At 40.9% G+C, this 26,163-nt stretch overlaps 2 protein-coding genes across 3 annotated transcripts; both read right to left on the bottom strand.

The window, feature by feature from the left end:
- Positions 1–158: 158 nt before the first annotated feature.
- Positions 159–13,330, bottom strand: tmem214 (transmembrane protein 214). Of its 2 annotated transcripts, XM_070925673.1 has the most exons (18): positions 13,176–13,330; positions 13,079–13,086; positions 7,904–8,097; positions 7,488–7,638; positions 7,235–7,369; positions 6,699–6,781; positions 6,319–6,424; positions 5,217–5,298; positions 4,930–5,031; positions 4,329–4,470; positions 3,219–3,310; positions 3,074–3,122; positions 2,752–2,859; positions 2,439–2,556; positions 2,242–2,338; positions 1,948–2,116; positions 1,631–1,782; positions 159–1,449 (listed from the first exon to the last, which is right to left on the bottom strand). In XM_070925673.1, the coding sequence occupies exons 1-18, from the start codon at positions 13,328–13,330 to the stop codon at positions 1,323–1,325; spliced, it is 2,070 nt and encodes a 689-aa protein (XP_070781774.1). In that variant the 3' UTR covers positions 159–1,322. The 2 variants fall into 2 exon arrangements, with proteins under 2 accessions (XP_070781774.1, XP_070781773.1); XM_070925672.1 differs by lacking the exon at positions 13,079–13,086 and having other exon boundaries at positions 13,180–13,330.
- Positions 13,331–14,861: 1,531 nt separating this feature from the next.
- On the bottom strand, positions 14,862–25,952 carry LOC139301998 (microtubule-associated protein RP/EB family member 3-like). Its single transcript, XM_070925545.1, has 9 exons — positions 25,907–25,952; positions 22,672–22,742; positions 20,944–21,068; positions 20,690–20,835; positions 19,919–20,078; positions 19,717–19,758; positions 18,496–18,632; positions 17,713–17,865; positions 14,862–16,376 (listed from the first exon to the last, which is right to left on the bottom strand). The coding sequence occupies exons 3-9, from the start codon at positions 21,062–21,064 to the stop codon at positions 16,308–16,310; spliced, it is 828 nt and encodes a 275-aa protein (XP_070781646.1). The 5' UTR covers positions 21,065–21,068; positions 22,672–22,742; positions 25,907–25,952; the 3' UTR covers positions 14,862–16,307.
- Positions 25,953–26,163: the final 211 nt, after the last annotated feature.

Raw genomic sequence — 26,163 nt, 5'->3', positions numbered from 1 at the left:
AGTGAACCTTCACCCCTTCTGATCGATTCATGATACACAGGAACGGAGTACAAAACTAGCCAGATTTCATTCATGCTCCAATCAGACAATGCAATATTGTAAAATTTCCACTTTGGATGAGGGGGAACAGATTAAGGAACCATCCAAAAAACAGTGAACAGGGTTGAAGTCTTTATTATAAATCATTTACATTACAAAGTAAGACATTAGTCATTTCCATATCCATCCAAACATCTCGTCAGAGATGCTTGCCTTGGCCAGAGGAGGGGTTTTATTGTTAGTCATATTTCAGCGTACAGGAGGACGTTGGCACGGGGTTATGATCCCATTATTCAGAATTCAGGCACGCACACACAAACACACACACAGAATGTCATCAGCCTTCAAGTATGAGTACGTGACCGCAGTGCTGCTTTAAGCTCAGATGTGGAGCTACTGATGGCAAATGACAAAGCATGAGAAACAGCGGACAGATGATGAAGCGGCAAAGACAAGGCGCTAAGATGCACAGGACAGACGAGACAGCAGGTAGATTTCTTCTTCTTGTGGACCTTTTGGACTGATAGGAGACCCCTTGTGTCCCATTTTGGGTCATGCTGTCTACTCCCAAATCTTCTGAGGGAGTCAATCCACAACACATGTGACCCCTTGCCCATGATATATTTCCTGCCCACTGGACAGCTTCTCAGGCTTTTGATGAAGGCTTTACTGAGCCGGACACACACACACGACCATACTGCATCTTCTCCAACTTCGTGGTGAGCTGGACCAAGTATGGCAGATGAAGTGACTCAGAATTTAGGTTTTCAGTGGCTTGAAGAAGTCTGGAATATCTTTTTTTGGTCTTTTCCCTGCCCTTTACCAAGTTTTCATATAACACTTTTTTTTTCTCTTTAAATAAAAATGGTTTATAAATCATCTACAAACCTGCATTTCTATAAATTACACACTTCGTTTAACCCAAAGGTTAAAGCAACAGCTGAAATTTGCAGTAGAAAACTCAGGGAGAGAGAGACAGAGAGAGAGAGAGAGAGAGAGAGAGAGAGATAGGACGTCCGTGTCCTGCAGTGACAAAAAAGATTGATAGAAAAAAACATCTATACAACAGCAAACTGATTTAAAAATGTAGCCAAAACAAGAGATAGAAGGATCTGTTTGAGTTAAGAGTTCGTTTGTCTGACCCCACAGTGTCCAATCTCGGCTTGAGCGTGGAGCCGGCGCACTGAAAGGCAGCATCAGATTGGGTCAGTGTGTGTTTGTATGTATATATAACTTCATGTGTGTAAATTGTGTGTGTAAATTAGTCAGCATCTGTGATGTTATCACGCTCGTGTCAGCAGCTCCTGAGCCCACGTCTTGATGGCCGAGGTCGTGTGTTGGAGCAGCTGCCATGTTGAGTTGGTGAAGGACAAAGCGTGGCCCTGCAGACACGATATCGACACCTCACCGCTGCAGGAAAAACAAAGGAAAGCACATTTATGAGAGTCTGTTCTTAGACTTGTGGGTAAAAAAAAACAAACACTAAATGCAACGTTTTGATTTGGATACCGGGATTGCACCAGCCATCTGTAAAGTCATTCAGAAATTTACGGACACAAATTAAACGTTAAAGCCAGGTGAAAGCACTGACTTGCAAGAGTCCTGTAGGTTGGTCCATGCTCGCTGTAGCAGGTCAGATATGTACGCCAGAGCTGGTAGGATGTAGTTCTGATGGAGGGAGAGGAGGAGCTCCTTTAAATATGCCAACAGCTGGAACACACTGTCTGGTGTGTTGGTGTTCACCTGGGCAAAGACGCACAGAGGAAAGACACCAGTCAGTCACATGAAATATGACTTTTCCCTCTTGTTAGCTCTGAATCTTTGATTCAAGGGAAAACACATTCAATGTGAACTGAAGAGGAACTGGTTAACCAGCAGGAGGTGAACATCAGCGAGTGACAGCCTTACCCACTCGATGGCCTGCGGCGTCTTTTCTTTGACCCAGAGAATAAACTGCGTGGTGTTTTCAGAGATGAAGATGGCTGCTGTTTTTGTCTTTTCCAAACCTTGTTCCATTAGTGGCCCCAGAACCCGCACGCACTCAGAGTAATAATGAGGAGTGTTTGTCTCCAACCAGCTACACAGGAAACAAAAACATGAACGGTTTATTTGCATCAACAATAATTAAAAAATAAACTCTTTAAACATTCAGGGAGTTAAGCGTTAGGAGTTAAGCATGAATGTTTGAGGGCGAGGTCGTACCTGAAGCCCTGTTTGGAGTATACTGTTATTTTGCCCCAGGCCTGCTGAGATGCGGCCGTGACACCGGAGTTTCGCAGATGTGCGGCTGTGCTGGAATCTGAAACACACAGCACACGTTGTAAGACCTCAAAAACAAAAGTCCATGGAAGCAGCCTTGTAAGTTCCGTCATGAAATTGAAGACAGGTGCCGGGCAGACCTGCGAAGGAGCCCTGGGATCTGATGTCATGAGCGATGAAGCCGGCAGCAAACACGAGCAGAACCATGAGCAGTTTGGACCAGGGGAACCCACGACCGCGCATCTTTACCTGCAGATTCTGGAGACGGAAGAGGAAACACTGAGCAAAAACTTTACAGAGACAGAATCCAATTATTCCAGAGGTGCTTTGTAAATGTGTTAATAATAATAATTAAGTCAAATTAAATATGGAGGATATGGAGCCGACAAGTGCTTAATTTTACTGAAATACCGCGATTTAAGTCTAAATTTGTCTAATCAAAGCCACGACTACCTGGCACAGGCTGTTGCACTCCTGAAGCTCCTGAGATTCGACGGTGTCTCTCATCTCCTCATTGGTCACTTTAAAAGACTGGATGGTTTCTTCAAGGTTCTTCCGGAGCTAAAAGATAGGAAATAAACACAAGATGATTAAAAGATACAAGATACCATTCTGAACTCTGAGCTTGCCTGCTGCATCACACAGAGTTTGAATTTATGAATAAGCTCTCTGTGCCAGCAGGAGTATAAATATGTCCTCTCATACTCTCATTAAAATATCTCCGGGGAGGTGAACCTGGTTTATGAACCATCAGACCTCAGGGCAGAAGTCATACCTTTGGTGGCAAGATATTCCAGGACTTCAACAAATGGTTCAACAGCAGACTTGGAGAAGACAAGAGAGAAGAATGACCAGTCAGCTTTATCTATCAGTTAGATGTGCCTGTTTTGCAGCAGAGCATCACAACAGGTATAACTCACCTGGACTGGGGTAGGTGTTTGGTATAGAGCTGCCTCCACACTCCCAGACTCTGTACATCCACACACAAACACTCTGTCATACTGCTGAGCAGCTGCAAAAAAAAACATGAGAGAGGAAGAAAGAGAGAGAGAGAGAGAGAGAGAGAAAGTGACTCAATTATCTCAATTTTTCAAGCTTCTAGCTACCATTAGACTACGGGAGAAAGGGCCACAACATTTTTCAGAACTCCTCTCGCTCTGCTTACCATCGTTTTAACTTGCTCCCTTCTTTTAAAAAGACTGAAAAGTATTTAAACCAGGACAGCCAGGTTCTGCAGCAGCACTTAGCCAGAGGCTGTTCGTGCATTCAACTCCTAAATCATTAATGTGATGTGGCTATTCCTGTCTGTAAGACACTGTAAGAGCGTGTATACATCCACAGCGAGTTGTGGTACTGATAGCATCCCCATGGGAATGCTTGTTTTAAATATTTATTATCATTACTTAATTTTCTGCTCTGTCTGAAGGTGGTCACTGTATGTGAGCTGGGGTTCTTGTTGTTTTTGCTCTGTGTGAGGTCACCAAACCAAACTCCTATCGACGGTGTTGAAATGGCAATAAAGCATTGAGCCTTGAATTTTTATGATGATCAACACCACATCATGTTCAAAAATATGTCTTGTAGCTATATTGCATAAGTACTGATACTACTGCTGATGAAGACGATGGTCTCTGATTGGTTTATAATTTACAAGTTTATAAATACAGAAGCCAATGTTTTTTGTAATTCTGTGGGACACTAAATCTTTTTCTGTTGACAATTCTTACAATTAAATTCCACTAAAGCAGACCAGGAAATAAACATTATAAACATTAGTGTTTGAGAGTGAACTTTACCTTCATGCTTAGCCATTTGCCAATATGCTATCTTAACTGTTTATGGACACTGGTCACCATAATGAGGCTGTAAACCGCCTACTGTATGAGAGGTTGCTTAGCAATATGATTTATGCTGTTGCACTGAGCTAAGCTACACGCAGTATTAGGTAGAAAAGATGGGTTTAAATTCTACCATACATTAACTGTGTGTGTGTGTGTGTGTGTGTGTGTGTACACATGTGTGGGTCTTACCTCTCTCTTCATGTCATCTGGACAGTGTGGCGTGGCTCTGGACAGAAATGATGGCAGGTATGTGTGTAATGTGCTCTCGGGTTTGGCTCCAAACGCGAGGGCCTTCAGTCGAGGGTACAGGCGCCTCAGCTGCTCCTGCAGACTGAACACAAACAAAAATGGCTTTATTACTTTTTACACAGGCAGCAAACATTCAATGGGGAGGTTAAAAAATGCTTTTACTTCCGAAGGGAGATAAAACAATCAATGTGGCAGCAATATATTATTGACAAAATCACACTTGTCACAGCTGTTTCCCATGTTTTACAGAAGACTGGTAACTACACAGGTGGAAGCTGTAGGAAGAAATTGAATCGGACCAGTGACCAGAGGATAAACCCTCACAATCAAAATGTTCCAGTACTAAAAGAGAGAGGACGTTCCCAATAATCTTCTTAAATGGCTTCAGTGCACACAGTCACCCTGCTCTTCAATGCCCCGCTCTCTGCACCCACTTATTCCTACAGCATGTAGTCATGCTGTGCACATGGGATTAGTCAACAGTAAACCCAGGCAAACTGACGTGGTTGGGTTATCAGTGTTTGCATTACATTACATTTACCTTGATGACAGAGCATTCTTGGGCATGTAGGCGAAATCCAGTAAAGGAAAGAACTCTTTAGGACCCATGATGCCAAATCCCTTTGTCAGGTTTGCATGAAGTCTGGGAAAATAAGATGATCAAGCACAAATTCAAGAGTCAAGACGGAGTTTAATTAAGCGAGACAATATTTGGCAGTAACACTTGAGGTACTTCAGAAAAGAAAAGAGGGGTTATATTGTATTTTACTTAACCTAAAGAAAACAAAAAACTAAAATAAGACACATATTTCTCAGAGAGAGACTTACAGGAGAAGTCTCTCCAGATATGCGATGGCATATGAAGACAAGGACTTCACCCCCAGCACAGGAAGCATGATACCCAGCCACACTGAAACACAAATAAAGAACTTGATTCATCACACAGGAACAATTAGTTCTGGCATTAAATGTGTCAACAGTTGGCCTTTTCAGCTTTCATTTATAAAAAAAAAAAAAAAAAAAAAGCCCAGAGCAATCGCAGCAGCAAAATGTGGCTTTTGTTCTTGCATGCTTAATTATTGAAGTAGCATGGTGAACGCAAAGTTAGCTGATACGATGAAAACTGAAGCAGCATGAAGGATGAAGGAGCTCTACAGTCGTTCCCTCCGTGTATTATCACTGTTTTATGTCATATGTACGTAATGTTCATTTTTGTTCTCCTGACATTCACCGTTACCATTTTATATCTAATTTTTGCCCACTTCTATTGCATATCGCACTGGAAATATTTCAGCTCAAGTCTTGCACATTTGCCAAGCCTAATCATATCAAAGTCTGGGACTGAGACAGGAAACTCCTGATTGCTTTTTTAAATCTTGATAAGATTAGAGTGTTCATAAACAGGGTTTTCCCTCGCATCCTGGTGTTTTATTCTTATTAAATATCCAAATACAAGATAATATGCTGGACATTTTGCATTCGTAGCTTTGTAAACTGCCTCAGAATGACTCCACCTGTGTCTCGACTCGCCTCGGGCAGTCTTATATTGCAGATGAAGGTTGTTATGTAACCTTCTAAGAATATTCATCCTCCCATGCCCACATACTGACACCCACCGCTCTCCCACCTCACAGCCTCACCAAACACCTGCCAAAGACCTGAAGCAGCAGCTGAGTTTTAGAAGTTAGCATGTGTTTAAGCTCACAGATGGCTGTCAGTGGATGTGTTAATGTGTCTAATGTGCAATGGTTGCTTCATTAACCCCTGAGCGAGAATGTCTGTCAGCACATATTGTTGGGAAAGTGGGTGAAAGGGGAGACACAGACACAGACTTGATGAAGTGCAAAGGATGATAAAATACTATGTCCACATATCTAAAAGGAGTGCATGACTTTGTATTTCTTTGGGTAAGTGTTTCACTGTTTATTACCTCTTAGTCCCTGGCTGAGGTCATAAAATCCAGCTTGGCCAAGAGCCCACATGATGGTCAAACACTTCACTGGACGATTCTGAACTGACCGCAGTAACTCCAAATACTAGAGAGGAAGGAGAGAAGGAGGGGAGGGTATTACACCATATTATTGCAAGGTTATTGCAAAAGACAAATCTCCAGTACATTGGACAATAGAACTGAAACTGCGAGTTTGAAAAAGCAAAAAGGTCTTACCAGTCTTTAGAAATGAAAGCAATTGTACAACTTGCATTGTTACTTAATTTCTTAACAACTACATTCAGAGCAGACAAGGGCAGTGCAGTAGTTATCTGCCAGATATCTGCAGGACTCAAGGACACACATACAAACTCACTCACCTCTGGCAGGTTGTGGGTGGCCATTCTGGGTTTGTCCTGTAAGATTGCCTGGATGCAAACTCTGTAGCCATGCAGAGGTTCTCCTGAAAACAGAGACAAAAAGGTTTGGTGTTTTTTTTTTTTTTGTCATCTGTGCTTTAACTTTGAACCCGGTGATCCCCATATATTCTGATCAAGAGCAAAATCAAATCAAATCTCTTTACCCTCATTTCCTGTCACCTCACTACTGCCTGCTGTCTAATAAAAGGCAATGCTCTTCACAGAAAAGCAGCATCTCAATTGTTTATGTCACATGACGCATTACTAAACTGACTTTCAGAAATGAGCCAACTGACTAGCAAAGCTCAAAATCTGATTAACACTTAACTGTACATTTCACAAAGTACCTACACTGGACACAACAGTTAAGATACGTGGGAAACAGCAAGCAGGAGAGATGGTGCTGCATGACAGTAATTCAAACTGTCATTACTGGCTTATGTGTCGGTCCACAACACAAACCACTTCCAATCCTCCACGTAAGCTCTTACACCCACCTGACTGTCTGTCCAGCTCCCTGAGCATAGTATAAACACAGTGGTCGAAGAAATCTGGCAGGATGTCACTGCAGCGTCCAATGAGGCCTTTGATTACGCCCTTCAGCTCTTTTCCTGTAAGGCAGTATGGGTAATCTGGAGACAAAAAGACAAAAAAGTGGACATGAAACTAGCGCCGTCTTTCGATTATCGTGCAGAAACTTTTAATACCAGACAGTTTGTTAGGGCTATATTGAATGTGCACAGTACTGACCGTGAGCATAGCTGCTGAGCGTGGGCTCAGTCTCTGGCGCAGTCAGATTGAGGTTGAGGTATCCTGCCAGGTCTTTGACCCACACTGATGGGTTGTCTGGGAACAGGGTCTGACTGCGGGCCAACTGCTGCTTCAGGTCCCCGACATCCAACTAAAAAGAGAACAAGACGATTAAAGCATTAAGGCTGTATACTCCGAAAACAACACATCCATTATGCAAAGATGAGACCGAGTTTCAGCATGTGATAGCTTGCTTCGAAACAATGCTGCGTTGTGGCATCTTCAGCGTGTTTGTATGAAGATATTTATGATTTTAAGCTTCTGATACAAGCCTTTAGACTGCGAACAAACTCCAATTTCTCAACAACCAGGAAGTTTTAAAAAGGCGAAGAGGTGTGTGTGTGTGCGCTACTCACGGTTTTGAAGGCTTCCTCGAGGGTCTTGTGAGTTGCGGGGGTGACTGTATTGCTGGAGTGTGATTTCTTGGATGGTTTACTTGACGAGGGCTTCTTGTTTTCAGTCTCGGCTGGTGGTGGAACCTGCTCCTTGTTCTGTTTCTTTCCCATCTTCTCAAAGCCGTCATACAGAGTCTCTGACATCTTCAGGGGTGCTGAAGGAAACAAGGCAGCAGTGGTTAGACACGCCTCTGCGCAGATAAGTCTTTACTTTTTTGTTTTTTTAATAAATGCAGCCTCTTTTCCAACTTCTTTGGTCTTCTATAACAGTTTCTTATATCCACGATGCGTCTTGAGAATCAAGTTAATCCATGAAACCAAGGCACTCCCCTCCCCGCTTGCTCACTCCCCTCACATTCAGTGCTTCGACCCTCCCTCCACGGCTTGTGTAATGGGCTGTTATTATCCAAGACAATATTCATGCCACACTCATTACAATTGACAAAGGAATAGAGTTAAGCACCAGCAGCATTCCAAGTATTCCCCTGCTGACCCCATTTGTAAACAAACTGTGTCCACTTTAGTTTATATTAGAGCTTGACCAGTTTTCAGGCTAATACCATACCAATGCTACTGAGGCAGCAAATACCAGATACTTTCTGCCTGTATACTAATATTAAATATCAAAACAATCCTGTTTTCAATTTTAAGTATCCGGTATTCCCCAGAACTATTACTTTTTTCATTCCCAGGATGTAAAAGCCTCTGAGAGGATAAGGCAGACGTCATTCTATATTTCATTTATTGTCAACAAATCCCAAAACCAATAATGTGTTACTCCGTCAATACTTTGTCTTTCCTTCCCCGTCTGGGGCTCTCAGTCCAAGACTCATTGTTTCCTAAAGAAGACAGAAGTCTTTAAAAACAGGTCACAAATATGGTTCCTGTTTTGTTTTTATTTTTAAAACGTAACTTCTTGACACAGCTGGGAACTGTCATTTTTTTGTAAACTTCACCAAAACAGGAGGAAATTGTGCATTTGTTGGGGACTATTTTCAGCTGTGGATTAATGCACATTTTGTACTTTTAGTGAGTATTTCTGACAGCAGGACGGTGTATGTGGGGTTGACTCAAAATAATAACACTGTGAGTGTTCATTGTAATGAAGAAACATGTCACCCAGTGCAACATTATGGCTTATAAATGCATTTTTAATATTTAATATAACAATGTAGGTCAATGGCACAGAGGAATAAGCTTTATCAGGCTTGTAGGATAATTCTATTGTTAGTCTTTTCAAAATAAGAAAAATACGGAATATTGCTAATGCAGTAAAGTAAAGGATACCCATACTATTAATATTAAGGCTTTAATCCTAACTCGGAGAGATTTACAGTATTTAACTATGAGTCCACACGACTGCACACAAGAATCCCAGTCTGACCCACCCACACACTTGAGTTGGTGTTGACAGGAGTCACCAGTTGTTCACTGATCATTCAGCTGTACATGTTGCTGACAAACCTAAATCTATATTGGGTGTGTGTGTCGGCTAAACGCAGGGCTGTGATGCAAAGAAGGGACTTGTTTCATCACAATGTTCAGTGCGGTAACTTCCCTATACTGAAATAAAGGCAGGCAACAAGTTGTCGTCTCTGTGAACGTCTCAGCTTAGTAAGCATTACCAGAGCTGAAGGGTGAGGAAAGCACTGAAAGATGAATGAGGTAATCTGACCAGGTGTTCACGTCTATTAATACTAAACAAAATATCCATAAGTGTCAGGAAATCAGTCATTTCCAGCAGCAGCTCCTGACATGAGAAGCCAACTGCTACAGTGAAATACAGTACACCGACTGGTGACTGACAGACTGGCTGGTTGGTTAGCCATGGTTTAGAGCTTAAGATTGATGTTTTCATGAAATCAATATGATAATATGATTGATGATACAATATGATCCCTTGAAAGTATATCTATCATAAGATATACTGGTTTCCTTCTTACATGCTCCAGCCCACAGTGAGTAATCACAAAGACTGCACTGCACCAAATTCACCACTTTTAGAAAAGTCGGACCTGTGTCGAGCACTTGGTATCATCATGTGTTTCTTTCCTAATGAAGAAAACTTTTTTGTCAGAATGTACAACCCCAGCAGTAATTAAACAGGAGAAAGTGAGCCACTTGCAGCATCTGCCAAGACAGAGTTTCCAAGAATCTAATCAACACTTTACTAAATAAAAGAAGACACATCACTGCAACAAACCACCTGGAGATTTGCCACCAGTCCTTTTAAATGTCAATACACCACAAGACAAGAAGAGGGTGTCTTCTCAGACAAAGGAGGATGATATTTAAAAACGAAAAAAAAGAAGAAAAATATGGAGTGTTTCCATCCAAATGTAGCACATTTTACGACAATTTTCAGAAAATTTGGCAAAAGAAAATGCAAATTTATACACATTTCCATCCACTACTGTTACTACCTATGCGAATACTAGGAGGTGGTTCATGGAGATAAGCAGTAGCCACTCTCCAGTCAGGTCCCATTATACCCCTGAAGAAGAAGAGGATGCAACAAGATGACGTAGTTAAATGAGTGCCAGTCAAACCTCACTAGAGATGGGCACAAACCAACGTTTTGTATTCATTATCTTTTCCTCGAAAATGAGGCACTGTTTGTTTTCACTTTAAGATTATTTTAATTACTTTTTGTAATTTGGCTCCTTCATATATTAAGATGTAAGATATATTAATGATTTAAGGCCATGCTAGCCTCATGGACACACCAACTTTTCCACTTCCCTAAAGCCCCAACAACTTTTTGCGCGTTTCCACTTGGGTTTTTAAATGTGCAAATTAAAAATGTCCACCGAAAGAATTACAGCAATGTGACTCTACAACCGTCAGCTATGCCGCAAAATGACAATAATCCATCAGTGTCTGAAATCTCACTTTACAGTACTGCTCAATTTAAAGCAGATGATTCAGTGTCTACTAAAAAGGAAGTAGTGAATGAGGGAGTCTAGACACGGCCCTGGGGTCCGTCAGCAGAGGGTCTTTGTGGTGTAGTGGGGTGTAATCTGAGTAGATGTACCCAACATGGCCCTCTTACAGGGCGGGTAGACTCGAATGGATTCTCACACCTGCAGAAGAATAGCTGACAGGATGCCTCACATACAGATACAGAGAAAACCACTTCAGAGACTTCTCAACAACACAGAACAGACTGCAGCAAGGCATCGAACGAGCCAAAAACGACAAACTCAACAGTACAGTCTTGTGATTCAAGTATGGAAGCCTTTAAGGGAATAAACTGAGACTAGTTGATTATAATATTGAACGTCTCTAAGAGTTCTGTATTAATGTAATTGTTTGTACAGCCTGGCAAAGCGGAACACACTCTCAGGGGAAAGTATGAGCCTAGTTACCCTGTGTCAATAGCAATGTAGATGAAATGTTTCACATAAATGCTATGGTGGTTAGAAAGTTTATACAGCAAAAAGAGAAGCGTATCTCTTTAAGACAAAAACCTCTACATCACCTGCTGACTGACACAGTCACGGTCACTGTGATCAGACGGACAGACTTTGAACGGGCTGATTCGCTGATAAAACTGGTGCATAAACAAATAGCCGTGGCAGAGTGACATCTTATCTTTTCTTTCACCCGTTATTTAAGTCGCAGCCATACCGGTGGAGAGGGTGTGGTAGTTGGGGGTACTGAATGTCTGAAATTATGCTGGATATAAAATATCCATCACAGGTCTGTAATTATGTTCTACTCATTTGGGCCCTGATTGTCTCCTATTAACCACCAGTTCCTCCCACTCTCTGAGCAATGTGTACAGTGTTTCTATACTAGAATACTTACTACCAGTCGCCAGGTTTGCTGTATGGTAATGTGATGAAATACAAATTGTTTGTAATTATTTTAGAATTTGCAACATGAGAGAACAAAACTGATAATGAAGTGAAACTAGGTTATAACACAGGGTCCACTCTTCAAGACAGGTCAAAATCTGGTAATAAAACTATGACACACAGTTAGGTCTTTATCATGTCAGCTGATATTGTGCTTTGATGGTGGTAAATTGGCTCAAACTGATTGCCACAGAGTAAACCTGGAGCTTTCAGGGCCCCTGGAGTTCTGGGACCCTGAGGACACTTTACCCAGCTGGTGATCCTGTCACATGACGGTGCAGATTTTTGTTGTTTCACTTTGATCTACAGCTGAAAACCAAACTATTAATACTTTCCAACTTCCCTTCACAAGCCCATTGATTCCAAGTGAAGACATAAAGCTACAAAAGTGGATCACGAATATCTTTTTTTAAATTTTCCTAAAAGCTAAACCCCTTTCTTAAACAGATGGGGACTTTTTGGCAAATGTTACCCAAACCAGGACAAACAGCCTCTGTGGGTCCAGCAACAACAATGGAGGAATTAATCATACCAGGCTGTGCTTACACAAACAATATATAACTTGTTAGTGTGATCAATGAAATATTTAGATTAGTTCTTATCATTACACTTGATGACAATAACAAAAATACAGAATATTGCTAGCCTTATACTTTAATAAATCACGCAAAAGGGGAAACAAAGGGGGGCTTATGTCACCACATTGATAACTGATCACTCAGAATAGTGACAGCTGGCCCCGAAGCCTGAGCGAAAATAAGTGGATGCCTTATTCATTAGCATACCGTTATACTGTTCAGCTACAACAGAACAACAACACCCTGGAGATGCATTTAACAGTGTAACCGCGGCAGAAAGACAAAAAGGTCATAAAGCTGCAAACACATGCTTCAGAGATGCAGCTCCTCAGTGATGACGTTGCCTGTGTTGACACACTTCACTGCTGGAGAGGCTACTAGCAAGCTAACTGATTAGCACTTCCTTTCTAGCTCTATGTAGCAGGACCACATAGCCCAGAAAGGCCAGTAAGCTACTATTTTGAAATTAACGTGTCAGCAGATGAACTTAAGTACAGCCACGCAGATAAACTGGCAAAGTTCCCAATCGGGACAACGAAAAATTATCGTAGAAAGTAGCGTTACTGCGCGACGCTATGCTACAGTGGCTAGCTTGTCAAATCAGATGACAGTTCATTTCCAGTAACGTTATTAACATTTCCGTTAAGACACCAAAAAGTTAATGTAAAAAGAGACAATTTAGTTCGTGGAAAAACTGCGCAGGTAGCTCCATCTCTTTCCTTTCATTTTAACTTTTGCAGTGAGGAAAATGGGTCACGGAGCAGCTAGCAGCAGTGTACAGCGGGCCATGTTCACTTACGTCTGGATGGCTGGTTAGATTCGCCCAAGGCTTTCCTTCCCCCGCTGCCGGTTTTCTTGTCAGTCGGGTTCTTCCCTCCTCCTGCGCTGCTATTTTTCTTTCCTTTCTTCACGACCTCCCATTTCCCGGCTGAGCCATTATTTGAAGCCATGTCTCTGGTCCAGATGGGGTGTTTCTAGGTTGGGGGTACCGTGACTTCCTTGCTACTTCCTCCCTGCTGAATGAAACCGAACGACGGGGCGCTCGCTCAAGTGCTCAGACCATTTAACCGTCCGCGTGCCACGTCTCTTTGTCGGCCTGACGTCAGAATGATGCGTTTGGTCCGTTAATTTCATTTCTCTGAAGGAGCTTGACAAGTTCATACATGTCTACGTTTTTATTTTAAAAAAAAACATCCTTAAAGATTTACCTCAAGTAACCACGCGTATTCAGAAACCAACTGAGGTTTTCTCTATGTTAATGTCAATATTGTGTACTTTTAATTAACACAGTGATAGGTGAAACATGAATCGCAGTTTTGTCTAAGAAATACATTTAAAAATGGCGACTGCTTACATCTAACCATAGACTGTATATAAACATTATAACCCTAACCCACCCAATAAGTCTATGGATTGAACAGGCATTTATCAATTAAAATATCTTCACAGCCAAATTTATCAGATGTTATGGGTCTGTAGCTGAAACGAGTAGATGATTAATTGATAAGCCAAAAGACAAAATAATTGTTTAAGTCAAATTCAGTTTTCTAGTTTTCTTAGTCTTCAACAATAGCAAATTTAATAATTGGCAAATTAATGAAATTAATAGTAAGTTCTGGCCGTAAATGTGCCACATAACTGGATGTTATTCACTTCTTTGAGCTTCATCTGGCAGTCTTTGAAACAACTTAACAAATAATCCCTACACTGATAAGCAGAGCAGTTACAACAGTCCTGGTGCTATCAGTATGTCCATGCTGGTATATGGGCATAATGTGAGTGTTAACTATAACAAAACTGGAGTTTGTGGTGTGTCTGTGTCAGAAGTGTTGGGTTAAGGTTAAATTATTACCAAAAATTCAACAAGAACAAGAAAAAGGCAATGATGGACAGCCGGTTAAAATGGGTTTCCATTGGGAAGTTTATCCAAAACCCTAACCCTGCTCTAGAAATGTATTATCTCATCCCTGTGAGATGTCTGTTGTAGGCTATTGTCGTGGGAATTTCAGGGTGTGAAAGGGATGTGTTGTATTTTCCCACTACAGCTATATCATTGAATAGTGCCAGGTCCAGTTAAACCATGCTGCAGTTTTCTGTCTGGCTGCCGTCTGTGGAACAGACGGTGAGTTTTGGCAGAAGTGTCTCTCAAAAGGGACACTTAGTGTCGCTCAAATGAGTCACTTAGTGTTTGGCACAAACCTCCTGGACCTCCTCCATTCGATTCGAGTGGAAGCTTAACCATTGACCACAGTGGGCGTCCTACTGGGTCAATATGTTAATCTTTTGCAAGTCAATTATACTTTTGTTTCCTTGGTAATACACATCTCTCTTGGTTCCAAAATACTGTTTCAAGTACAAATGGTGTCTCTGCAACATGCGTGTGTGTTTATGATGTGATCAGTTTGCCTAAACACTGATTTCCTCTCCTGATAAATGAGAAATACAGCAGCAACAAGGCAGATAACACACATAACGATGCGGTTTGTTACATTTCTTGAACCTCAGAGCTTTATTTCATTCCAGCAGGGACTCCAAATGACGCAAGTTTATCTCACGGCTGCCATGGCAACAAACGGTAAGAGAGGGTTTGATCTTTTTTTCTCTCAGACTGGTCCGACTACTGTCTATCACACCCAGCCTGGCTGTCAGTCACAATAAACCAGATCCTTGGCAGCCACTGTGGCGTTTTAATGCTTTGCAACAAAACTCAATTAAATACGGCAACTGAAAAGTAATGATAGCAGCTACAATGTTTAACTCAATTAGTCAAACATTAGTATTTAGTAGTGTCTGTCTTTAGCCTTACTTTTTTTGTGCATTCATAGAATTCAAAGCCTGACACTCTGATAAATAACTTTTACACTGACGCCTCTGAATTGGCCATCGAGGGATTCAATGCAAATAAAAAAACAAACCTCTTTAAAACAAATCTACAAAATATAAAATAGCATCTTCCTGTATCTTACTGGCTGCAGCCCGTCACTGCATGTTGGCATTTTGGATCATTTCAGTCGGTTTGTTTCGCTACATTTAGTGCAAGAACTTCAATTTCTCCACATCCACTTTTTTTCAGAAACTGTAGAGAGCAGATTAAAAAAAGTTAAATAAATAAAACAATAAATACATCATTCTGTCTCATAAACAAGCTGTCAAAACTGTTTCATGAGCAAACCCTCTCTGGTGGGACAACTTGATGAATAAGAGCATACTCTGTGGTGTTTTTACCTTGGAATGATGACTTCTTTATGCATGTACATGTGAGCAGTTCAAAGTCTGTGATATGTCTGCGGGCTGAATGTACATTCAAGTGCAATATGTTCAAAATATATGTGCAGGCCTCTCTCTTAAGGGGCTTAACACCATTTATAATCTCGCCTTCTAGAATTTACAGCCAAAATATTCAAAAACTGATCACATTATGTGGAAAACATTGTGTGGTTTCATATATAAACTCTGCGTAAACCCTGTTGCATGTGTGCGTCTATATGTGTTAACCAATCAAAGTGCGTCGTTAGAGAAAGTGACCTGCCTCTTAAGACAGACAGACTGATAGCACTGCTGGCTCCAGGCTGTCCATGCTGGATCCCTGTAATCTCATTGCTATTAACCTTAAGCCTTTTCACAAACTAGTGGGCTAAACTAACCCTGCAGTGCAGCTGTCCCCTCTGGTAACAGGTTAGAATAAGTCGAGTAAGCCAAGTCAGGCTGCTGGGTCCAGACAGGTCTGGGTTTAGTGTCCTTTGCTAGGCTTTTGCTAGGCTGTGCAACAAAGTCATCATGGAAATGGACAGCCGCAGACAGGAAGGGAGAAGAGGAGGGGGTGGTTGTAAAAAATTAAATCAAGGGGAAAAAAGAGGGGGATTATGACAATAATGGTAGGTTAAAGGGTGGGGGCGGGGCAGGTTGATGAAGGTGATGAAGAAGAGTTCAGAACTCCTCCTGGTCTCCCTGTGCCCCTTCGTCAATTTCTTCGTCCTCTGGTGGTGCAAATCCCTCCTGCAAAAGAAGGCTGAGGTCAGTGTACGGCAGTCATAATGTGGTTTTTAACCCTTTAACAGTTTTAACCCAAGTGTGTCGTCGGCGACACGTTTGCGCAAGCACACTTTGGATTACCGTAATTACGTCACAGTTTGCGCTATCGGAAAAATTCCAACGGTTTCTGAAAGCTGAGACGTTGCGCTTTACAGCCAATGTGGTGTCATTACGATAATTTCACTCGCGCCTCTCAGTCAATATAAGCAAAAAAGTCCAGGTGGACATTTTGAGGATTAGGTTTTAACCCTTTAAAACCTAAACCTGGCTGTAAAGCGCAACGTCTCAGCTTTCAGACACCGTTGGAATTTTTCTGATAGCAGTAATCCAAAGTGCGCTTGCGCAAACGTGTCTCCAACATCACACTCAGTGTTAAAGGGTTAAGGATATTGAGCACAATAAATCTCTTCTTGTTGGTGTTAGTGAGGGTGTTTTCACCACCCCTTTTCCTCCTCCTTGAGTTTTGCTTATGACCTTGACATTTTTAAGACATTCCCCCTTGCCACGTTCTGACATCATTCTGCAGTGCTCGGGACTGACACGGCAGAAACAGCGAGTACCTGGGCTCTTTGTACCTCAGTGAGATGCTTTATGTTGCCTTGACAGTTCACTTTTAATTCGGTGATCATCAGACATCCGTAACAGCTTCAACGTACTGCAGTCACAAAACCACTGAATCTAAGGCAAGTCCAGTTGCTCTTGACTCAGCACTTCTAGATATAACACAACCTGGATAACACAATCTTCTCAGACACTTGAATGAATATTTGCTCGACACAATACAACAAACTAAGGACCCAAATGTGATTAGAGTTGATGTATCCACCTACTTCACGTATGTAAAGTAACCTGTTAATACTCTATACAACAGTCTAGCACTCTTTGCACTCTGCACTATTGAATTCTTGTTCACAATTTTCAGAAACAGCCTGACTTGTATATAAACATTGTATGTTGTTCATTGTTGCTTTTTTTACACATCTACTTTTTTTGCACCTACTTGTACGTAGATGATAGTTAAATGCTAATGTTTACCTTTGTTCTTCCTTGTCCTTAGCTGTGTATCTATTTCTGTGTAAGTACATTGAGAGCAAAAGAAATTCCTTGTATGTGTATTTGGCTATTTTGACTATAAAATTCAGACACATTCACACTGTAAAAAAGTCAGGAAGCAGCATCTTCTACCACTAAAACAGTTGAAATAAGTGTGCTATGCTTCTAACATAAGGTCAGAGGTAAGGGGAGAAATCTAATTACTGACCCTCTGCATGTACACAGAACCCAGGCTGACTGTATTTACCTCTGTAGCGTACAGTGTATCCATTATTTTGCTGAGACACGGGTTGTTATCATTTTCGTGTTCCTGGCAGATGAGCTCGATGTCTCTCAGCTTTCCGAAGTAGAAGTCCCTCTCCTTCTCCAGTCCCTCTACAGTCAGCTTCAGATCCAGCAGCTGTGAGCAAAGACAGTAATAAAGACAATTAATATACCTACAAAAGAAATGAGGGAAAATAAGGTATGAAAAAAATGACAAGAGGAAATCAAAATCAGGTTAAAACCTAAACCAGCCTTAGTGTGTTTGGAACGAATTCATACAGCACAAATGTGAAAAAAAGTCTGTCAACTTGTGTGGTGTCTTTGGAAGGGCAATTGTTCTCAGTCTTGATCCCATTAATATGAAATATATGTTGAATTATAGCATCAAATAAAGCTTTAAAAAGCACTAAAATGTCTTATTTTGTCTGTTTCATTTCTTTTATTATCAGACTTTAACATTATCAACAGACTGTAAAAACAATGTGAGAATTTGTTGAGTCAGTCTAAAAATTCCTGCACCCTGTTTTCATCACAGCACAGACCGGGCAAAGTGACCTTGCGTTGTTTGTTTCATTATGAGAGAGCAGTGATTTGGTATTCTCAACACGACGTCGCTTGTGCCAAAAAGGCCTCTCAATGTGAAACGAGTGTCACAGTGAAATTTAAAGTGAGACCTTGAGGAAGCTGGTATCTTAGTGGGGTGCCAAGGTAGAAAAACTACAGGGCACTCTTGGAAAAATGGCTGAACAGGTCACAGCAGTGGTACCTGCTGGTTGAGCTCTATGAGCTCGGCGACTCCTCCATTGCGGGTCACGGGAGCACTCCTGCGGCCAGGTGCTATGTTGATCTGCCTCTGGGGGGTGGGAACAGTCTTTGGTACTGTGGGAGATGTTCTCATGGGGCCTAGAAGACAGAAACACACACACACACACGTTTACATATCTACACTTTCCTTTGTTTGGAAAGATGCGTTTGTTGTTTTCAACGCTTCATTTAAACCAATGCCGTCTCTGGGCTTGTAATGGCTCATGCTTTATTTGCATTACATGTGACCCAAAGCATCTTTTTATGCTTTAAGTCATGTGTGTACATGATTGGGCTGTGAGTTCTGTCAAACATTTCTGAGTGCACAGAAATACAGTGGCTGAACAGATGCAGTGTAGACACTTAGGACTTACAGCTGCTGTTGCTGCGTGGCCGGTGAAGACAATAAATAACTAACTCTTACCCTCTTACCCTAAGTTAAATCAACTTCTAGCATTAAAACCTTACAGCCAAGTCATAACCTTCAACAAGCGCCTTCTAGAGATGAGGACTGGCAAAAATGTCGATACTTTGCAAGGTGCGAAGTGTCCTCAGCCTCAAGGACTGTTTTTCACAAAGATAGAAGTACAAAAGAAAAAACACTCAAATCCACGAACACACACAGATTCATCAGGATGTCTTTGCAGTGTGCTTTGATTTTATTACCTTAAAGAACAATTCTAGTGCTTTTGCGGGTTTTAGCCACAGTTTGCAACCAAAACCACGACAATGACCAGGCACATACACTTATTGTCCTCTAGTATAGAGCCTGGAGAGAGCACTTCTGCTTGAGACAGTTGATGATAACTGATAAAAGTTGAGGACATTTACTTGCTAATTCTTCCTCTATTGCGATACTTACATGCAGCGATTCAAAATTTTGATTGGCTGACTCTGATCAACAACTTGTGACAAAAAGCAGGGAATCTTGTGTTCAAGACTGCTATTGGATAATCGATGTCCAGAAGGCTTGTGAGATTGTGAAAAACTATTTTTATGTTATGCTTGTTCAAAATTTTGTAGCTGCATACAAATAAAGAGATACAATTGGAGGCTAATATCACCCACAACCAGCCAGAATAGACTGATCCATAAACCAAGTAACTCACAGTTTGAATATAGGTAAGACATTCATTGACAAACACACACACACACACACCATGCTTGATGCAGGGGATGTTACCTGAGCGAGAGGATCTTTTAGGTTTGTGAAGAATGGGTTCACCTGGGTTAGAGGTGGGGATGTGGTTGCATGGAGAGGTGAGAGCAATGAAATGAAGCCTTTGAGTTTCACACACAGATGATTGTGTCTGACACACACAAGTTATGTGTGTGTGTGTGTGTGTGTGTGTGTGTGTGTGTGTGTGTGTGTGTATATATTGTACCTGGGTTGGGTGGAGGCGGCGTCCCCTCCTGGCCCTGCCGTGTCATTAGAGGGTCGTATTCTTTCCCGTCATAGTTGGCATCAAAAAACTTCTTAAACCACTGAAGGAACTCAAAGTTGTCCTGGAACTTCCCCTTCACCAGCCTCTCCACAGGGATGATCTGAGAGACACAGAAGGAGACGAAGAGAGGACGAGACAAAGTGTTGAGGAAGAACTGCTGTGGTCTATATAATGTTATTTAAACAGCAGAAGAAACTACCCTTGCGTATGGATCTAAAAGAAATGCTAATCCTTAGAATACCAGAAAAAACACTGCAATGGGGACAGAGGGACACGCTTGTGATAAAAGGGTCACTATATGAAATTTGGGGATAACATGCTAATTACAAACTATTATCTTGGGGCATCCTGGTGTCCTTCTTTAAGATGCTGACCATGTAATGACAACGTCCCCTGAACATGCATGTCACCCCTCCTCTCACTCTCCTTATTTCAGTTGGAATCAACTATTGTTTCCATTTGTAAGGTTCAACATCATTTCTTTTGTAACTCCTCAGCTATGTAGTATATGCTGCTAGAGGTGTCTTTGACCAGAGAGCTTCAGTGAGAAGGATCAATAATGAAAGGATCAAGCTATGCAAGGTGTGACACGTAACATTACGTAAGTGCTTTTTAAAGATCTATTTGTTGCATCTTGCGCCATCCTACATAATTCGACGACGCTGTTAGCTCAGGGGATTTGTCAGACTGTGTGTGTGTGTGTGTTCTCACCTTGTCCACATTCATTCTCTTGAATGAAGCCTGTAAGACCTTGAAATTGTGGATGTATTCATGTTCCAGTTTCGCATTAAACTTTACTTTCTTCAACAGTATGCACCCTGGAAACAGCATGTCCATGAACTGACAGTAAGCAAAACCTAGAAAAGAAACCGCACAGACGTACACATATTTATTTTTAGAGCTTAATATACATTTTTAATTTAACTACAAGCTCGCACATGAAAAATAACAACATGTTTGTTTACCTGAACCGAGCTGCTCAATCTTTGTGTAGGTGAGCTGCAGAGAGTCGTTGACCCACGCCAACATGTCATGGCGACTCAGGTTCTCTATGGTCATAGAGGTGGAGTAGACATTCACCGCCATCCTCCTGGCAAGGAAAGGCAGCTTTATTAATTCATCCAGCACATTTCAAACACAGAGGCAACTCAATGTGCTTTACAAAGAAAAGCATGTTGTGGTGATCCGTCCAGATTTATGATCACCAATGGCCACAACACAGTCTCTGCGTTTCGAGATATGATCTAAACCAACTGAAGACTGTGCCAGATAATCCCACAGGTCCAGTCTGTCGGGAAGTATTTTATCTCAACAGTATCAAAGGCTGCACTGAGATCAACGCACCAAAACTGATGTTCAGGTCAATCAGTATTCAGACGAACATCATTTATCCCACCTTTACCAGAGCAGTCTCTGTGCTGTGACGTGGCCTGAAGCCAGATTCAAATCTGTCCAAAAGGCCATTTACATTAAAAAAAGAGTCCTGCTTCACAAACACACACACACACACACAGATATTATACGCAACAGTTGATTTCTGAAGGCTGATAAATAGTTTTAGTCTACAGTTGTGAATAGCCATTGTTTTTGCGCCGATATATGTTTGATTCATTTGTAAACTTTAGATAAAAAAGCATAGAAACAACTTACAACTATTAACAAGAACATGTGTATATATTGTTTGCAATGTTCTTCAATATAAGATACAGCCATATTGGTTTTTCCTTGATCTTGTGTCTCTCCAGCCTGTGAGTTGGAAATCATCTGATGTCTCCTATCTAAAATAACGCTTGACAGATAAGGGAGTCCAATTTGGCATATTTGTGTAGCCTATATGTCTCCATCTTAAAGTAGCCTTGGATCTCCTCAAGGTTCAAGGTTCAAGGTTAATTTATTTGTCATTTTACAACACAGGGTAGCACAATGAAAGGAAAGTTTTAGCCCCCTTCATGCTACAGACACAGAACATGCAGTATATACAAATATCTAAAATTAGAATAGAATAAATATGAAAATAAAAATAATACATACAGTTACTTATATACATATATTATCCCTCTACATGTACACACAGAAAGTGTGTACAGTATGTATTGCATGGCTTTATGTTATAAGTGAGGGGAGCTAAAAAGAGAGTAAAAGAAACAAATGTTACTCCAGGCTGTAATTGGATGATGAGAGCTGGGAGACTTCTCTCTCTTACAGAACAGAATGATGCATTAGAGGAAAGACGTTTCTAACTCTGTGCTGTATCATCACTAAAGCTGTGGCGATCATATGACTGAAATCATTTCAATAAGTATTTTCTTCTGAAGATAACGCAGCAACAAAGTTATGAAATAATTGGTAAAATGTGACAGGACAAAAACCTCTGACTCCAATAAATCTTCTTTTGAAGATGGAAATAGAGACTTCATTAAACAGAATTACGGAGAGTAACCATCAACATTTTTCATTAAAATTATAGAATCATGTCAACCACAGCATTGGTACAGTAAGAGAAGAGTCATTTACTGTATTTTACATTATTGGTGGGTGTTTAATTCCATTTTCTTTGTATTCTTTTTAAATAAAATTGATTTTATTTGCCCCAATGGAGTCCTGAAATGTTTTAATCATGGTTCAACCATGTAAAGCACTTTGTAACACAAAAATAAATAAATAAATAAAACTAACATACACACTTTACTCACCTGTGCTGTGCTGTGTGCGTTCGGTGTGAACTGTTCAAATCGGGTTGTGGTGGACCACCTTACAGAAAGACCTGCAGACAGAAACCAGTGAGATATCAGTCCTGCTACCATTCATACCACACTGTGAAGATAATCACACTTCAAAGTTGCTTTACTGTTTGTCTTTGTATATCCCCTTTAAACATAACGTCCTCTATACCAGCGCCTCCACAGGGTTACAAAGAGAGACACCGTGGATAAACTAGCAGCCAGTGACCAGTTCACTCACTAGGCCACTAATCTCTGCCTCAGTTAATCCTTTTAGCTCTGGTTCAATGCGCTGTAACCCATCACGGTTCACTAAGGCAGCGGAGATCACCAGCAGGCGTATCCAACCGGCGTAAAAACCAACACAGCTACGATTCATAACACTGACAGTATGAGATAAGGAAAAAAAAATTAAACAATAACAGAGCACTTCCTGTGGGCTGACTGCCTCCACAGTAGCGCTGTCCACCAGGCAAATGCTGCTCATTTGGTTGTGGCCGGTGAAGCTACCGGTTATGCCAGTTTTTTAGCGAGTGAATGCACAGTGTCCTCTCAGCCCAGAAATCTACTTTGACCAATATGTAGGTTAGAAATTAACTTAGAAAAATCTATGTCACTAACAGCCTGTTAATTTAAGAGTTTATTTTGCTCCCTCTCTGTCTTGTCCATATATGAAGCAAACGGCACACACGTAAGTACAAACAACTAACACGTCACTAAGACCTCTTTAGATTTGTGACAAGACAAACAGTCAATTAATAGGAAATCAATCCAGTACAACCCATAACTCCTAGCTATTAAGTTACTTTTTCCTTAAATAGTCATTAGCAAGGGTAAAACAAGTGTCGAAACAAATAGTCAATAGAGTGCTGCAGGAATGAGTTACCGGAAATTTGTTAGCATTTTTACACTTCCGGTTGCCTTGTCTCGAAGTGAATGGGTTTTTTGAATGGGTTTTTGCTTTAGATGCCTGAATAAGGTCTGAGGTTTACACGTTTTGTTCTACAACATAAAATACGTCAGTAGATACCCCCTTCGTGAATTCTGAAGCTTTTACGTGTCTTAAAAAAGGCGGTTGTTAACAAGTGGATAAATGAGACTACAGAGGTTGTCCCGGACGTTAAATGTCTTCATGGCGAACACGGAAAGTCATCTACTCACTAGTCCGCCTTTACAGCCTCGTAGTGTTTATACCCTACATCTATCTTATATGATAGTAAAATGAATCTCTTTGGGTTATGAACGGACAAAACAAGACATTTAAAGACATCACTTAGGACTCTGGGACCTTGTGAAGGGCTTTTTCAAACAATTAATAGATATATTGACAAAGGGGTATTTGGCAAATGAACAGATAATGAGAATAATCATTAGCTTAGTTTTAAGAACAATGCTTCACAGACAAACAACACCTGTTTGGCTTTGTTCAAATCACTAAAAAACGCCTACAGTTGACTCATAGTTTGTCTGTGATGATAGTTATGAAACATTTATTATTTCGACAGACCTTGAGGATAGTGTCAGTGATTTATAATAAGATGAATGATTAAACCTGAATGTAAGAGTGCAGCCCTATACCAGGACTTTCCCAACAGACAGGCCCTATTTACAGAACATTCCCCAGATCTTCAACACATTACAGCACCTTTTTTTTTTTAGTTTGTGACAGTTGTCTTAGCCTGTTTATGTTGTTTGTATTGTAATTATTGTTGTAACTAGAGCTGAAACAAGTAGTCTATTAGTCGATTGATGGAAAATGTTTTGGTAACAATTATATTAATTAAATCAATAAATTGCCAAAGTCAAGTGAAAATGCCACAAATTCTACAGTTACAGCTTCTCAAATGTGAATGTTTGCAAGTTTTCTCTGTCTTATATTATATTGAACTTTGGGTTTTTGACTGTTGTTGTTTTGCTTTACAACTATCAAAATTTGTGACTCTATCTAAATACTATGAAGTAACCATTTTGGTAACAGTTTCTATCAAAAGAAAGTGATCAAGAATCATACAAACTTTTCATTGGGCCACAGAAATTGGCACTGCTGCCATACCACAGTACTAACAGATTATAAAGCTGTTAAATACAATAAGACAGAAAATATGACAGACACACTTCTGCACGTACATAGCAGCTCCAGAATCATAACGCAGGTTGGGGGATAAATAAGTTAAATTAAGAGTTGACAAAACAAAAACAAAGTAGCAGTTTCTTCTCATTTTAGATTACAGAGCTTGTTAAAGGATGCACAGATGTTTTCCTCATTCATTGAAAAAAGTCTGAAATCGGGCACATTGTCTTCATTTCTGAATGTAAGAACGGTTTATACAGCCTCTGTTATCAATATAAACACATAAAAATAAAATTTTGTTGTCTAAAGAAACTAAATATGAACAAAGGCACAACTGACCAAACGTGTTTTGGAGCAGCAGCAGTTAAATAAAATAAATATTTATTTATTTATTTATTTACTTACTTATTACTGATCCTATTTGAGATTTACAAGGAGAAAAAACTTTATAATTACTAATGAAAGTTATGCAGTATTTTCAAGTGAACCTCATTTACTTTGTTGGTTATAGAGAACAAAGTCTCTTTTTAGTGTGAAATTATGTAAATGAATTTGACCACCAGTAAATAGCCTTACGTTGACAGCTATTGCAACACTAATGGTCAGCAGGTATAATAACGTCAAATATAAGGCCATTATAAAAGTACGTTATAACTCGCGTAAACCACCCTGTGTGTTCGTTTTGGGACTGAACTTCACAGCCAGTCAGCTTCAGTCCGGGTGTTTTGACAGTTGACGCTACAGCCTCTGGTCGGTGCGACACACACTACTGCCACTGTGTGACTGTATTGTAACGCTGCTAGCTCACTAGCTAACTACTCACACTGCTAACGCTGGCTGTAACTGTTGTTGAATGTGGAGACTTTCCACTTCCAATGTCATTTCACCCCCAGCGACACTAACGAACTCAAAACACATCCCAGTATGACTGAAAACGGGACTTTCTGTAGCCTGACGCTACTCCCCTCTGAAGGCCTTTTCGATAATACACACGCACATTACCAATGAAAGAATTATCTTCACCAACGGGACCATACAAAGTATTTACGTGAGACATAAATCAAACAAGCCGTTAAATAAACTGATTTCAAACGTGAAGAAGCACATTTTAAGTTAAGTTGAGTTAATATTACTCACTGAAGTGCGACAGCGTCCCTCTCTCAGCCGTCCCGTTGTGTCTGATGATGGGCTTTTCTGTTGCTAGAACCCCGACGGTTGCCTCGGCAAGCTGCGCGAGACTGCGCTCACCTAAGCCGCTGGCAGCGCGCATGCGCCGGAGAGTTGCAGGGTTTGCACGTTACTTTTAGTGAAACTGGTGTCCCGTGAGCAGCCATGGCGGAGAAAAAAACGGCACAACGGCATGACTGCGGCCCATGTTAGCTGATTAACCTGAC

Source organism: Enoplosus armatus, chromosome 19 (genome assembly GCF_043641665.1).
Source record: "Enoplosus armatus isolate fEnoArm2 chromosome 19, fEnoArm2.hap1, whole genome shotgun sequence".
In the NCBI taxonomy this organism is placed as follows: domain Eukaryota; kingdom Metazoa; phylum Chordata; class Actinopteri; order Centrarchiformes; family Enoplosidae; genus Enoplosus; species Enoplosus armatus.
The sequence above is the reverse complement of the archived record's forward strand: the minus strand, read 5'-3'. Positions and strand labels throughout refer to the sequence as shown.